The sequence below is a fragment of the Colius striatus genome, chromosome 11 (assembly GCF_028858725.1).
Source record: "Colius striatus isolate bColStr4 chromosome 11, bColStr4.1.hap1, whole genome shotgun sequence".
Taxonomy (NCBI): Eukaryota; Metazoa; Chordata; class Aves; order Coliiformes; family Coliidae; genus Colius; species Colius striatus.
In genome coordinates this window covers 18753464-18767240 of record NC_084769.1, presented here as the reverse complement: position 1 = coordinate 18767240, position 13777 = coordinate 18753464, and the positions used below count along the sequence as shown (strand labels likewise).

Below are 13777 nucleotides of genomic sequence, written 5' to 3'. Positions count from 1 at the left end.
GGTCCCTGGGGAGCTTAGTGCAAAATTCTTTTTGAAGGTCCCAGAAAGGAGAAAAATCCTGGCTATGCAGAGCCTCTGACAGAAACTGCAGTCGTGAAAGATAGGGGAAGGAGTTTCCAAGGCAGTTAAGAACTTCAAAGAGTGCTGGAACTAGGGGCAAAAGTTTAACCTAATTCTTGTGTTACTCAAACTTGCTCACCCAACTCTGCATCTGCACAAAATGGCTGGGGTCTGCTTGTTGCAATAACCTCACTTTTTAAAAATCTTACTGGAAATGCATGGTTAAAGAAATGGTTGCCAGTGAAAAATATTCAGAGTGAAATTGCATGAGGGAACCCTAGACAGAGAGAAACCACCCAGCCAGCAGCACCTACCCCCATGGGGACACACACACCATCCCCACCTTGCCTTCTCCCAGCTGTGTGCTCCTGATATTTATCTTGTGATGGTATTGTTAGACATCCTGGTGACCCAGCTCAGCTGCCTGTCATGGCAGAAAGAAAAGTGGAAAGATATCAGCTGGGTTAGTGAGTTGAATCAGCAAGCAAAAGAAGCAGAGGAGCAAGCAAAGGGCTTGAATCATGAAGCTCAGAGCACGAAGGGGGAAAGGAGAGAAAGCTTTCCACCTTTTCAGTATCCCTGAGTGGTTAAATGCACTCAGTAGATCACAAAAGCAGTGTAAGTGCTTTCATTCTAGAAGGATGAAATCTGGGACCCACTGAAAAATCTCACATTAAGCAGCCAGGATTTCATTCCAGGTTGTATCTTTGATTTATGTGTCTTGATATTGGTGAATAGATCTGTGAAATATTGTTGTGCATTATCTGATAGATACTTTGAAAACAAACTTGAGAGAATGTGTTGAAAACAACTTAAAGAATCTATTTACCTAAATAAATATAAAATTTAATTATGATGCAATGAAATATTTGCCCACTGTGATTTGTGCTTCTGTCAGCCCCTGACACTTAGTGTAGAACAATTAGTAGATTAGACATAAATTGTTCTAGCCATCTTGATTAATTTACTGATTGCTGAACATAAATATTCAGATTATCTCTGAATTTAAAATTATGGAAACTGGAATGATGAAAGTGAAGACACAGACTTGGGATAGCAATGAGATTTGTTGCTAGTTCAGCTCAGAGTGGAAGTGGCAAAAAACCTGTTGTCAGCCAGTAGCTGTCCAGTTGTGTCAGAAAATGGCTTTGGTGTTCTGCTACTGCTTTTCACCTCTCTGTAGTGCATCAGCCACATCTTATACCATCAGGTATAGGACCCTATGGCCCTTCAGGGAAGGGCTGCATCAGCAGGAGATACATCTTTTTTTCACCCTCAAGAGTGGACTTCGCAAGTTACAGAGAATCACAAGGTGTGGAGAATCTTCCAATGCAGATGCTGAGTGCCTTGCTGGGGGAGGTCTTTCAGTGCCACAGCCACCTGGCAGATGATATTTGTGAGTGCTGAATTTACACAGGAGGAAGAATTTTCTTATTCTGAAGCTGAATCTGTTGTTCACTTTGTTCTGTTGTTATATTGGTGTTGTGTAGGTGCTATGAATGTAACAAGTATGCAATTTCAAAACACAGAGGGGTAAAGCATGCATTTTTAGGGAAAAATTCTCTGGTTTATAGCTTTGGCAGACTGAAACCCATAATGCCTGTCAGAGATGTAAGCTATGCCAGGTACTACAGGAACAATTCTATCAAGGTTTATGTGGATACTTTTATTTTAAAGATATTGGAAATGAGATAAGATTCTGACTCATTGAATAGATGTTTAACTTCTGCCACATGATCTTGTTTCTTCCCTTCATACTTTAAACCAGGTCATTATAATCAGATTGTCTATTATAAACAAATGTCTTTCTGTTTGTATGTTATTATAAAACAAACTTGGAGGGTAAAGGCTATAATTTTGAAACACATAAAATTTATATGCCCCTTTGAAATCTATATGGAAATCAGTTTCTCACACTCCAACTGAGATGGTGTAAATGGACACCAGCGAGCCTGTACAGTTTTGCCAGTGTACTCAGGGGAGTTTGAGCACTGTAAAGACATTTGCAGGTCAGAAATGAGGTTAATTGACAGGGATGTGTGTGAGGACAAGAAAAATTTGCACAGGGCTTGTCAGTAGGTAGAGCTGTCAGTTCTTTGCTTGACCACTAGTATTTGTTGAACAAACACAGTAGGACTTCATTCCAGAGAAAGGAGGAAAAAAAAGGCAAAAGTCATCTTAGGACAACAACATTATTTGGAAAGAGCCATATTTTGTGGTTTTGTTCTAAGATATGCACACGTATACACGTGCTATACACCATCTCCAGTCTGGCTTGTTGCTTCTGCCAGCACGACTGCTGTCTGCAGAGGAGGTTTGCAGAGCCATATCTGGCCTGTTTTTTCCTCAGGTACTTGCCAAGCCTATAGCTTGAGTGTGGAAGCCTGTTTTTGCACAAAACTCCATCTTTTTTTTGGCATATCATATTTTAAGTGACTTTTTCTGCTGTTTTTCTCTGCCTGGGTATAGAGTGTGTTGCAATTCCAGTCTGCTCCTCATTGCTCTATGTCGTGGTTTGGCCCAGCTAGCACAGCAGCACCACGACAGTCTCTCGCTCGGTGCCCCCATTCACCCCCACCCTTGTTAGGATGGCAGAGGCCCCAGCAAAATGGGAGTAAAAAGATAAGCAAGATTGTTGTGGATTAAGACAAGGGCAGGGAGGGCTTGCTGCCAATTACGGTTCTGGACAAAACAGACTCCAGTACTCAACTTGGAGAGGAAAGTAAGAAAGTTTATTTGACTACCTACAATAAACTGAATGGAATAAAAGCAAAAAGGGAGTAGGATGATGAGAAAATTACAACCAGCACTTTAAGATCTCCATCCCCCATCTCTCCTTTCTTCCCAGGCCCAGCTCACTGCTCCCGATATCTCTACCTCCTCCCCCTTCAACGGCTCAGGAGATCAGGGAATGGGGGATGTGGTCAGTCTCTCACAGATGGGCTCTGCCACTTCTGTCTTCTTAGATGAGGATGACTCCTGGCATTCTTCCTCTGCTCCAACACGGGGTTCTTCCCCTGGGACACAGCCCTTAACGAACTTCTCTGGTGTGGGTTGCTCCCAACAGCTGCAGCTTCTGCGGATAGAGGTTCCCTCACACGGGATGCAGTCCTTGGTGAATATCTCTGGTGTGGATTCTTTGCCACGGTTGCAGTTTCTGCAGTTGCAGGGTCCCTTTCTCGGGACAAGGCCTCTTCTGGGCATAAGTTTAATGAGCTGCTTTGTCGTGGGTTCCTCCCCACAGTTACAGCTGTGGATATTGGGTCCCTTCCTCGGGACACGGCCTGTTCCGGCCATAGTGATAAAGGAGAAAATCACTGCCCCTGGCTCGGGGTCTGCAGTGAAGCGGCTGGGTCCTCCCTACGAAACACGGCCTCCTCCAGCCATAGTCACTGTCCCTGGCTCAGGGTCTTTAATGAAGTGAATCACTGCCCCTGGTCTGGGGCCAGCTTTAGCAACATGAGTCTCTGCCCCCGATATGGGATCATTATCAAAATGAGTCTCTACCGCTGATGCGGGGTCTTTAAAGAAATGAAAATAAATCTCAGCTTCACCAATTCTCTCCATAGAATGCAGGGGACTCTCTGCTCCAGCACACCTCCTCTTCTCTTTCATCACTGACCTTGGAGTCCACATGGTTGTTTCTCTCACTATTTCTACTCCTTGCACCACCAGCAGCCAGAAGAAAAAGAAGGGGCAGAAGAAAGAAGAACATGGAGGAAGATGGAGGAAGAAACCTCCTCTTCCGGCTCCTTCTTAAAAAGTGATCGTGGAGGTGTCTAATTGGCTCAGCCCCAGAAGTGAGTCTGGCAGAGCTGGGGAGAGTTGCGAGCAACTTCTTACTGGAGCCATCTTTACAGCCCCTTCCCCCTTACCAGAAAAGGCTGTCATGTCAAACCATGACACTCTAATACAAAATTTGCTTAGAATGCAAACAATGAATGTTTCATTCAAGACTTCAAGTATACGTCTCAGTTTATAGATGTGGAAAGACCAGGTATGGGTCTGAATTTCTTTTTCCATACCATAGAGCACTGACAAATCTGAAACTGTTTCACTGGCTGAGATACCAAGAAAACAGCACACAAAGGAATAAAATTTATATCTGACTGATGTTCAGTAAAATAGTAACCATTCAGATGGCCTACACAATGAAAAATTTAATCCAAGAAAACTAGCACACCAAAATGTAAACAAATAGTGGGCACAAAGAACATCTTTTCTGTTGGAATACCAGCAGATATAACTCTGCTTTAAAATCATACTAATTCAAAAGTTTTAGAATATTTCTGTATTTCCAGATTTTGCTTCCTCTTTTATTAATGTTTGTATTAAACTGTAAACACAAAAAATATGTTAAAAATTAAATAGCTGCATAGAATCGTTGTTTTCTAGAAAATACTTTGCAAATATTTTTTCTTTCTTCTTCAACTGTTCCATAAATTTATTCTGCACAAAAGTGTAAAAAGTACAGTCAAGAATGCGTGTCGAAACAGTGAGCTCTTCTTAGTAATCACTTAAAACATAAATATGTTTTAGTATAATGATGAACGACTTCCTACATAGTTAATAACAAAGCAGAAAAAACAATATACTTTGTCATTTCAGCCAGACTTCATTATTTTGCTCTACAATAAATCTGGCAGCTGTTTACAGACTTTGACTGTTTTATAGTTTCAAGCAAGTGTCTGGCAACGTTATCAAGCTATATGGCAGAATTCAGATCTTTTACAGTCATTTTAGTTAATTTCACAAATCAAGATTGGATTTTGTCCTATGTTTTAATTACCAACTATGAGCAACTGCCTTAATTCCTGTTACATAGTAATCCTTCACAGTAATTCTGTTTCATAGTTGTGCTTCCCAGAGTATCTTTAGGAAGGAGGTGTTTTTCTGACAGTGGGAATACTTCTATGAGGAGGTATCTTGTTGAGGCTTTCAAAGAATAAATAATGCATTCCATAATATAAAATGCTGGCATGGCATTAAGAGGAGATTGTATTGCTCTCTATGTTCATATTCCTAACACCAGTCATCAGAGAAGGAATAGCAACAATTACTTAAAATTGTGCAATTTATAAAATGACCTTCCAAGAACATTTAAGGAAGCATGGAAGGAATGAACTCCAAGCTAAAATGAATAGGAGGAGTCAAAACATGTCATGGGAGGCACAAACACAGTGTCCACGGCAGAGGCCTTCTGTGTGCACTGAAGGGAGCAGAAGACTGCTCTTTTTGTTGCAGGCAGCTGTTGGATTTAAGGGAAAAACACACCACGTTAGAAGTGATGGAAAAATCAGAGAGGGATTGGAGGATTACCAGAGAGAATGAGCTGATGGGTTTGAATCAAAAGAAATCTGTTATAGGTATTTTATAATGAGTCATGAAATTATGTGTATTTTTTGTGTTCTAATCTAGAATATAAGTAAGTTGGTATCTTGGTACCAGTAATTGAAATGGTACAGCTGGAAAAGATTATTTGTCTTCCCCTTTTGATTGTGATAGTCATGTAGATTCTTTTCTTATTGTTGAATATATTCCTGTGATTATTTTGAAGGCTGTGTTCTTAAGCAATACCTCACTCTTTGTAGATCATATAATTCTGCAGAAGTCAATGTTCCTTAATAATTTTCTTTTTCTAGAAAAAAGAAGAAAATGTACAGAGGTTTTTTTTATAAAAAGTGTTTTGCATGATCATGCCATGTTTCTACTGACCTTTCCTTTTCGTCCTCACGTAGGACAATACAGTTTTTTTTTTCCCATTACCTGCATACTGAGAATACTTAAATAATAATAAAAACAATTATGAGAGTCTTCATCTCTAAAAGAGCTTGCCATTAATGAAGTTTATTCCTTTAGCTGTTACAGATGCTTTTCTTGCTTTCAGTTCTGAATAGGTGAATTTAAGCTTAGAATTAAAAGTCTGCTCCTGTATGATTCTTGGCTCCCTTTACCCTCTTATTAGCACTTTTCAGGAAATGCTTAATATCTCTCAAAGATCAGCCCGGCATAGCTTCCTTGGCTTGCCTAGGGTATTTCAAAATATTTTTGTGCTGTTGTGTCTCAGCCTCTTGCCTGCCATGGTTAATATATTTTCACATATGACTGGGTGTGATGAGAGGATGGATCCTCAAGCAAGTCAGTAGAATTCCGTTGGTCTTCTAGGTCCCGTCAAGGTGGGGAAATGAGGTGCCCACAATCCCTCCTCCACTAATGGGCCTTCAGGAGGCCCTGAAGTTGCCAGGGGAGCAGGGCTGTAAGCAAATTCAAGAGATCCCATCTGGACTCACAGGGTTTTGCAACAGACTGAAAGTTTGCCATTTAAAGCAGATCCAGGGCTGAGGGACCATCTGTCCTACAGAGGCACTAAATGCCCTGAAGGGAAATAGCTACTTCAGTTGAATTTTGAGATAAATAAGGGAAGCCATAGATTTGATTTAGAACAGAAATGGTAAAGTAGAAGCTTAAATGTGTAGAACTGTTTTTAAAATAATGGCTTAGTTTTGGCAATCTAGTATTTATTAAGATTAATAAGCATTACTGGAAAGATTCTTAAGGACTTCCAGTTGTCTCCAGATTTTCAGAGAAATCTTTATTTATCCAGTCTTCCTGCAAACCTGAATTTCTGACCTGTACATTGAAAATCCCCAAACAAAGCAGAACAGGTATTTACAACATCATAGCTCCAAAATGCACCAGATCTGCTCAACAAGTTTTCCCCATTTCTGAATAAGCAACTCAGGGTGATTTAATGAAGCTGTGAACATGGTTTATGCAGATGATTAGATTTTCTTAGACCCCACAGTCACTTTTTTTTCTTTCAGGATCAAAATGAATTGCTCATTTATAACTGTAAGCAGAAAGATGTCTGGCTACCTGCAAGTCTGTTCACATCTGTTGTAACACAGTTACATTGTAAAATATGATTTAAATTATCACATCTATATACATTTTATAGGTTAAGTGTCTAAGTTTTGGCATTGTTAAATGAGTAAGACAGAGATTATTCTTTGCAAACAAGGCATGCTTCTTGCATCTCCAAAAATATGTAAGGGAACTGTTGTCAATGTCTTGAAATGTGTATCATTGTATATGTGCTTAAAAGTTCAGGGAATTATCTTGACCCTTATCAACTTAATCTCAAATACAACATTTTACACAGAATTCATTTTGCCTATGTTCTGGAGTAAGAACAAAGCAGTTTTTTGATGTGAGCATAGGTTAAATTTGGAAGAGACCTCAGGGGATCTCCAGCCCAAAGCAGCATCAGCAAAGAGATCAGGTCAGGTTGCTTAGGGTTGTACATAGTGTGGTCTGGAAAATGTTCAAGGATGGAGACTGCACAGCCTCTCTGGGCAGTGCCTGATTGTTCTTATATCCAGTCAGAACCTCTTTTGTTTCAATTTAGATCTGCTGTCCTCCAGCCACACTGCTGTAAGGAGTCTGGCACTGTATTCTTGATAACCTCACCATAGCTATTGGAAGGCAACTCTTTCCATTTTGAGACAGAAAATGGAGACAATTTACTCAAGCCTTTTAGAAAGAACAGAAAACTTTGATAGGTAGATTAGCACTTAGGGTGGGACATGAAGGTTTTCTTCCCAGAAAATTCTGTTATTTCATTTTCAACAATAACAACAATACAACAATAAATAAGCAAATACCATTTGACTATGATCTAGCAGACATTTATGGGATTGTATTAGTGGCATTTTCCTAATATATTAGGAAAGAGAGTAATGGTAACCAAGGGAAATGTGTCATATACTGAATCCAAGAGAGGGAAATCCACGTCCAAATCCCAGGAAGCTGTGGAACATGTGGCAGCAGAGAGAGCAAGACAGCAGTGTCTCAGATACTGCTTTGGAGTATTCTTGAGTGCCTTCCCTGGTATGACAGTGATTGAGAATAGGCCTAGTCGAGCATATAGTGTTTACATCCCTCCAGCCTCTCCCCTGGGGGATGGGGCAGGAAGAGGAGAGGAAAGGAAGCAAGGAATGATTGATGGGTTTTGAAAAGCTTTCCCCATGAGGGGAAGGTGTGGTCACTCTACAGATCTCCAGCTGACAAAGACCTCCTATACGTGTAGCAGATGTAAGCTTCATCACCCCTTCGGTGGCCAGAACAATATTTCAGAGAAATATAGTTCCTGTTTTTCATTTGGGAGTACAGATTTGAGCAGAAGTGGGCTGTCACCGTTAAGTTTACTCTCAGACGGTGTTTCAGCACTGAACCCAATTGTGTGGTCTTTGAGCATGGGGCTCTAATAAGTAAGACCAGAGCACAGATTGTTGACTATATGTAGTACATCTCAGGAAGGCATGAGCACACAGCTATATTTCTATCAAATTCAGCCACTGGTACATGAGCATATTAAGCCAATATAACTTGACACTCTGACAAAACAAGCAGTCATATCTACCCTCCCATCCCTGCCTTTTTTTGCTCCTATGCTACCTCCTCCATTGCACTGGCACAAGGAGTAGCACAATCACATGCTGAACCAGACAAAGGAAATGATCTGGAAGAAAACTAACCTGATCAGAGAGAGAGAGAGAGAGAGGAAAAACAAATAAAGAGAAGGTTTCACTCAGAGTCAGTTGCTGAATGAACCAATGCTTTTTTTCAGCAGTGATGCCAACTTCTGTTCTAAAGTGAGCATGAGGCTGCAGCCTTAACCAGACCAGGGTATATGAATTTATCCTAGCTTTATCCTCAGTGCTAATTTTATACCAGCATTGGGAATACAAATGATCCATGATCCAGCATGAAGTTAGGGTAGAACAGACGGACAGGATCTGATGTGGCATGAAGTCTGCTGGTACAAATTTACTCCTTCAAAAATTGTTCAATTGCAGTGATCACCGTTTGGCTGCAGTGCTTTTCATCCAGTACTAGCAGCCCTTAAACTTGTGTTACCAAATCAATTCCAAATCGGATGAGATTAATTTTAGAACTTGAAATAGGGTAAAAAAATAAATGAATAAGCAAAGCTGGCAGAATGTAGTTCTGCAAAGTGATGGTGCTTTCTTACTATTGACTGTACTCAGATGAGTTTTCATCTGTGGTGGCAATTTACAGGGATACCAAAACACTGATTATTATTTAAGGATCGGAGTGACTGAATATCATGGCTTGTGTAGATGCTGATGTTTTCAGATGGCACTATGTTACTCGGCCTTTCAGTAATAAACTACCTGGCAATTTTTTGTTTCCTCCCAGCTGTTTCCCATTGTCATGTTTGCGCTTGTGAGATTAGGACCACAGTATTATCAGAAAGAGGAAGAGAAACCAAAAGGTGCCTGATGATGCATGTCAGTACCAGAAAGTCTTCTGCAGTGTCACCAGTCAAAAACTCAGTGGATTTGACAGAACTCTAATGTTGGGCTTCTTAAAAATTAATTTGGGTAATCGCTGGGGTAATGTAAGTGTAATGATGTAAACAATACAGAGTAATACTGTGGGAAGTTGGAAACCTCTTTTCTCCGTGTGTCCTAGTCTTGCTGCCTAAGAACGCTAACATTTCCTAGGCCCAAATTTTAAGAAGAAAAAGTTTCTCAAATACTGCCTTGAGCCATTAATGAAGGCTTTGACCGGATGTTCTTGCCCCTCCTCTTTCCCATCTCTAATCAAGAAAAACTCGAGAGTTAAAACCTAAAATATTTATTGCGCTTGGGAGCAAGCAGCCCTGCAGTTGGAGGGGGCAGGGACGGGGACTTACACAAAAATCATCTCTCCTTGCATAAGACAAGGGGACTGGGGGGGTGTCCCGAGCCGGGACCACCCCACGGCGAGCCCGCGCTCGGAATGCGCGGCACGCGGGGCCCGGCGCAACTTGCATTCCGGCGCGGGCCCGCCACCCCCTCCCCCGCTGCCGCCTCTCAGACGCAACCATTGCGCGGCGCGGGGGCTCCCGCCGCCCCTCTCCGCGCCTCCCCTGGCGCCGCGCCCCGCTCCGCGCAGCACTCGGGGGCGGAGCGCGGGCACCGTGCCCGGTCCGCGCTTCCCCGCTGCGGCGCGGCCCTCCCTCTCTCCGTCTTTCTGGGCGGTGGTTGAGGCCGGCGGGAGGTGGGGACGGCCGGGCTGGGCTGGGGAAGCCGGCGGCGGTCAATGGGAGCTCGTTGATGGCAGGCTGGGCGGCCGCGGTGGGTTAGGGTCGGCGTGGAGCGGGGCGGGGCAGGGGGCCGGGGGAGAAGAACGCGGAGAGCAGCAGTCGGTGGGGAAGGCACGGAGGCGGGGAGCACCCTGCAGCCCCGCCGCGCCGCAGTCCGGCGGCCGCCAAAGTTGCTCCCCATCCCGAGGGGGAGCCGGGGATCAGGCGGGGCGATGATCTTCCCCAGCAGCAACAGCAGCGCGGCGGGCAGCAGCCGGACGCCGTATCGGAAGCAGGTAAGAGCGGGAGAGGAGGGGGTGTTGTGGATCCCCCACCCCGGCTTTCCCCCGCTTCCCCCCCGAGGTGCTGAGGAAGGAGTGAGGAGAGGGGTGGCGACTTGAGTTGCAGCTTGCAGCCCAGTAGTTTCACGAGAGCTGGGATTTTACAACAGTAAACTTCCCCCCCCCCCCTCTTTTTTTTTTTTTTTTTTTTTTTTTTTTGAGGCGTGTGTGTCCTCCCCGCAAAAAAATCCGCAAAACCCAGCGCCGTGACCTTGCCGAGTGCGGGGCGGCCTCGGCCGGGTGCCCTCGGCGGCGGGGCCGGGCCGGGCGGGGCGGTGCGGGGAGTGCGGCGGCCCAGGGCCGGGCGGCTGTCGGCCCTGCTGCGCTCGGCAACAAGTTAAAAAGGACCTGGTGTTGCAACATGGGCCGGGCCGCAAAGCGAAACTTCGGGCTGGATGTTTTTCGCTCAGCGTGAAATGAACGAAAGGATCGCGGCGCGATATTTCTTTCAAACAACCCTCCAAAAATCCTTCGCTGCGCCTCAGACGTTCCCATTCCGCTCCCCCCTCCCCCCACAAAAAGCACAAGGGAAATCCTGTGACATTTTATGAGCAGACAGATCTCTCCGATAAACTCCGAGCACTCGCATCTATGGAGCTGTGCTGAAGGAGGAGGTATTTCTTTGTTTGTTTGTTTAGTCCCTGGAAATAAAGTAGTTGAAATAGTTGAGTTCCAGCCTTGCTGGGCCGTTGTCTCTTTGGTGCTTTTTACGCACACACGCACACGTTGACGTTAAAACCCGATTATTTATGAATTATTTTTCATTGACTCTTTGATTTTGATTTTTTAAAAAAATCTTATTTTTTTGAGTTCATCGGAGAGTGTGCTGTGTGTTTGTGTGCCAGAGGGTAAATGGAGTAGAGGTCACTGACAAGCTCCCAGCTTCACAAAGCGTGTCAAAAATACTACGGCAGGCTTCTTTCCAGATGAAGAAAAAAAATCCTTCCATGTCTGCTGCTCTTAGCAGCTCAAATACTTTGATGAGTTCAGTTAGCAATACTGGGGGAGCAGTCCTATTTTGCTCTGGAGCAGAATTCATTAAGGGTAGAAGTAGCAGATCAGATCTCACTGCTGTGCAAGGTGGAGAGTTTCATAGAAATAATGGGGAAATGGACTTCAAAATTTGTAATTCTTAGTGCATGTGTGATCTGTGTGACTAACCTGCACGATACTGAAAGTTAGACTCTCATATTTTCTTGAAGCTTAAATGAAAATTGCTGTTTCCCTTCTTGTCCCTTATTTTATAGAAATGGTTTTTTTTGATAAAAATTACTGATGTGTTATCTCAGCAGCACTGCAGATGCTGCCTCACAGTGCGTGGACTTATCTTTGTATCTTGTACTCGAAGTGTTCAAGTCCATACATAATAAAAACGTGCTTATTGTGTGTGCAGGTTTTGGTTTGTTTTTAATAAATGCCCTGGATACGCCCACGCTGATGATCTTGTCTGGTGTTCCTGCATACTTTGTAAATTAAGCCAATTTATTAGATACTGTTTTGTGAGTCTCCCTGAAAGGACCATTAGTTAATGAAGGCCCCTTGGGGCTGCGGCCTGTGCGCCAGGGCGCTGGGCAGGGTGGTGGCAGCCGTGGAGGGCGGTGAGGCCTGTTTGCTGGCAGGGCTGTGTTTGGTGTGCGGATGTGAGTTCGCCTGCTGGTCTGGGGCAGGCTGATAAGATGCTCTTCTTTTCACAGTGCACTCCTTAGATTCAAAGAGCTAAAAGGGCCGACTGAATCACAAAAACAAACAGACCCTTTTTTTCCCAATAGGCAAAGAAAGAAATGAATGCAGGGGTATTATGTGGGCTTAAGACCCTAGGTACCAAAGGTTTCTTTTGTTAGTGTGTAGCCATTCTCTACTCAAACACTTCCTACATAAGTAGCCAGGGCCTGTGCCTTTCTCCATTTAAGTCCCTGGAACACTCCTATTAACTTCATTCATGTAGACTAAGGTCGTTTAAAGATTGACTTTCTGATTTCCCTTTCACTTGGGATTTACCTGCAGGGGTGAGCTGATGTCAAGCAGTGCTGAAGAGTATTATGAGCCTAATTTTTCAGCTCTTGATAATTGAGAATCATCCAAATTAAGTCTCTGCATGCTTTTATGTAACCCATGCTCAGACAATTGAATTGTATTTCTGCTGTAGTCTGAGACACTAGGTACTGTAGAGTAGGAAAAGTATTCTACCATCATCTCTAAAAGGAGAAACTGGATTTCCTACGCTAACAACACATAGTATAGGAAGCTGAAAAAAAAAAAAAAAAAGAAACTAAAGCCTTTTGAGTGGCTTGTCTATCTCTGGTGTTGTAACATGGGATATCAGAATAGTATAAGAGCACTTCAGTTTTAGCATTTTTCTGTTTCCTTTTTAAGAGTCTGTAACAGATTCAGGTGAAAAGATGAGTGAGTTATTTCTGGAAGGCAAAGTGATACTCTCTTGATTTATTTTCAAGCCACTGTAATGTAATATTAAATTCTTCCTTCATTTAAAACATTTACAAAATACGAGTTAGCTACAGCAGGTCCAGAGCTTTACCCATACTCTCTTTTTGTTCTTCCAAAGAACTATATCTTGTTTCATAAAATTAATCTGTGCATATAGTGTCATGCCTGTTATGTCCTGAATCTATTTCAGTGTGTAACTGAGGCATGTAGGAGCCAGGCAACATCCTTGATGTCAGGTCAGATTCGATTGGGTGATATCTAATCTTTTTCTCTTTTAGAGTACTTTAAGAATACTAAGATATGGTCTCTGAAGTTACATTTTCAAAAGGATTTCTGGCATTATGGGCAGACAGATGTACTGAAAATACTCCTACCAGGCTTAGATGTTGCTTAAATGAGTGGTAACTCATCTGAGAATTAGCTTGAAATGTAGATTCAGGTCTAAAGAAAGCAAGTCATAGATTATTACTGCAGATATTCTATCACAAAGCTTATGGCCATGCATCCTATCTGGAAAAGGTAGGTTATTTTTGCTAACAAGGTTACTGGAGCTATGCAAAGAATGCACATGTGTACATCCATAACATGAAGGAAATGAAATGACATACAAGAAATAACCTGCTTAATACAGGCTTTCTTAGCTCTCTGTGTGTGCTGTGCAGATGATTCTCTGTCCCTCCTCCCACTTTTGTTATTCTCATGCAAATCAGGAGGCACTCCTCTGAAGTAAATATTTCTACACTCTGTAAAATTATCGTAAATGGAAAATTAGGCTTTCTCCTGCCATCTGCTCCTTGAATCCACAGAGCTAGTGCAGCTATTTGATTAGGGATTTTAA

General features: G+C 42.9%; 1 protein-coding gene across 4 annotated transcripts in view; it reads left to right on the top strand.

Moving 5' to 3' along the window:
- Positions 1-13777, top strand: part of RBMS1 (RNA binding motif single stranded interacting protein 1) — a 148563-nt gene that overhangs the window by 43599 nt on the left and 91187 nt on the right. Inside the window, exon 1 of one of the 4 annotated variants that reach the window (XM_062004678.1) lies at positions 10126-10449. The exons of 2 other annotated variants lie outside the window; for them this stretch is intronic. In XM_062004678.1, the coding sequence (XP_061860662.1) occupies positions 10387-10449 (63 nt within the window). In that variant the 5' untranslated portion in view covers positions 10126-10386. Of the gene's footprint in view, positions 1-10125; positions 10450-10843; positions 11109-13777 lie in introns of those variants that run through there. One more of the 4 variants, XM_062004679.1, reaches the window with a different exon arrangement.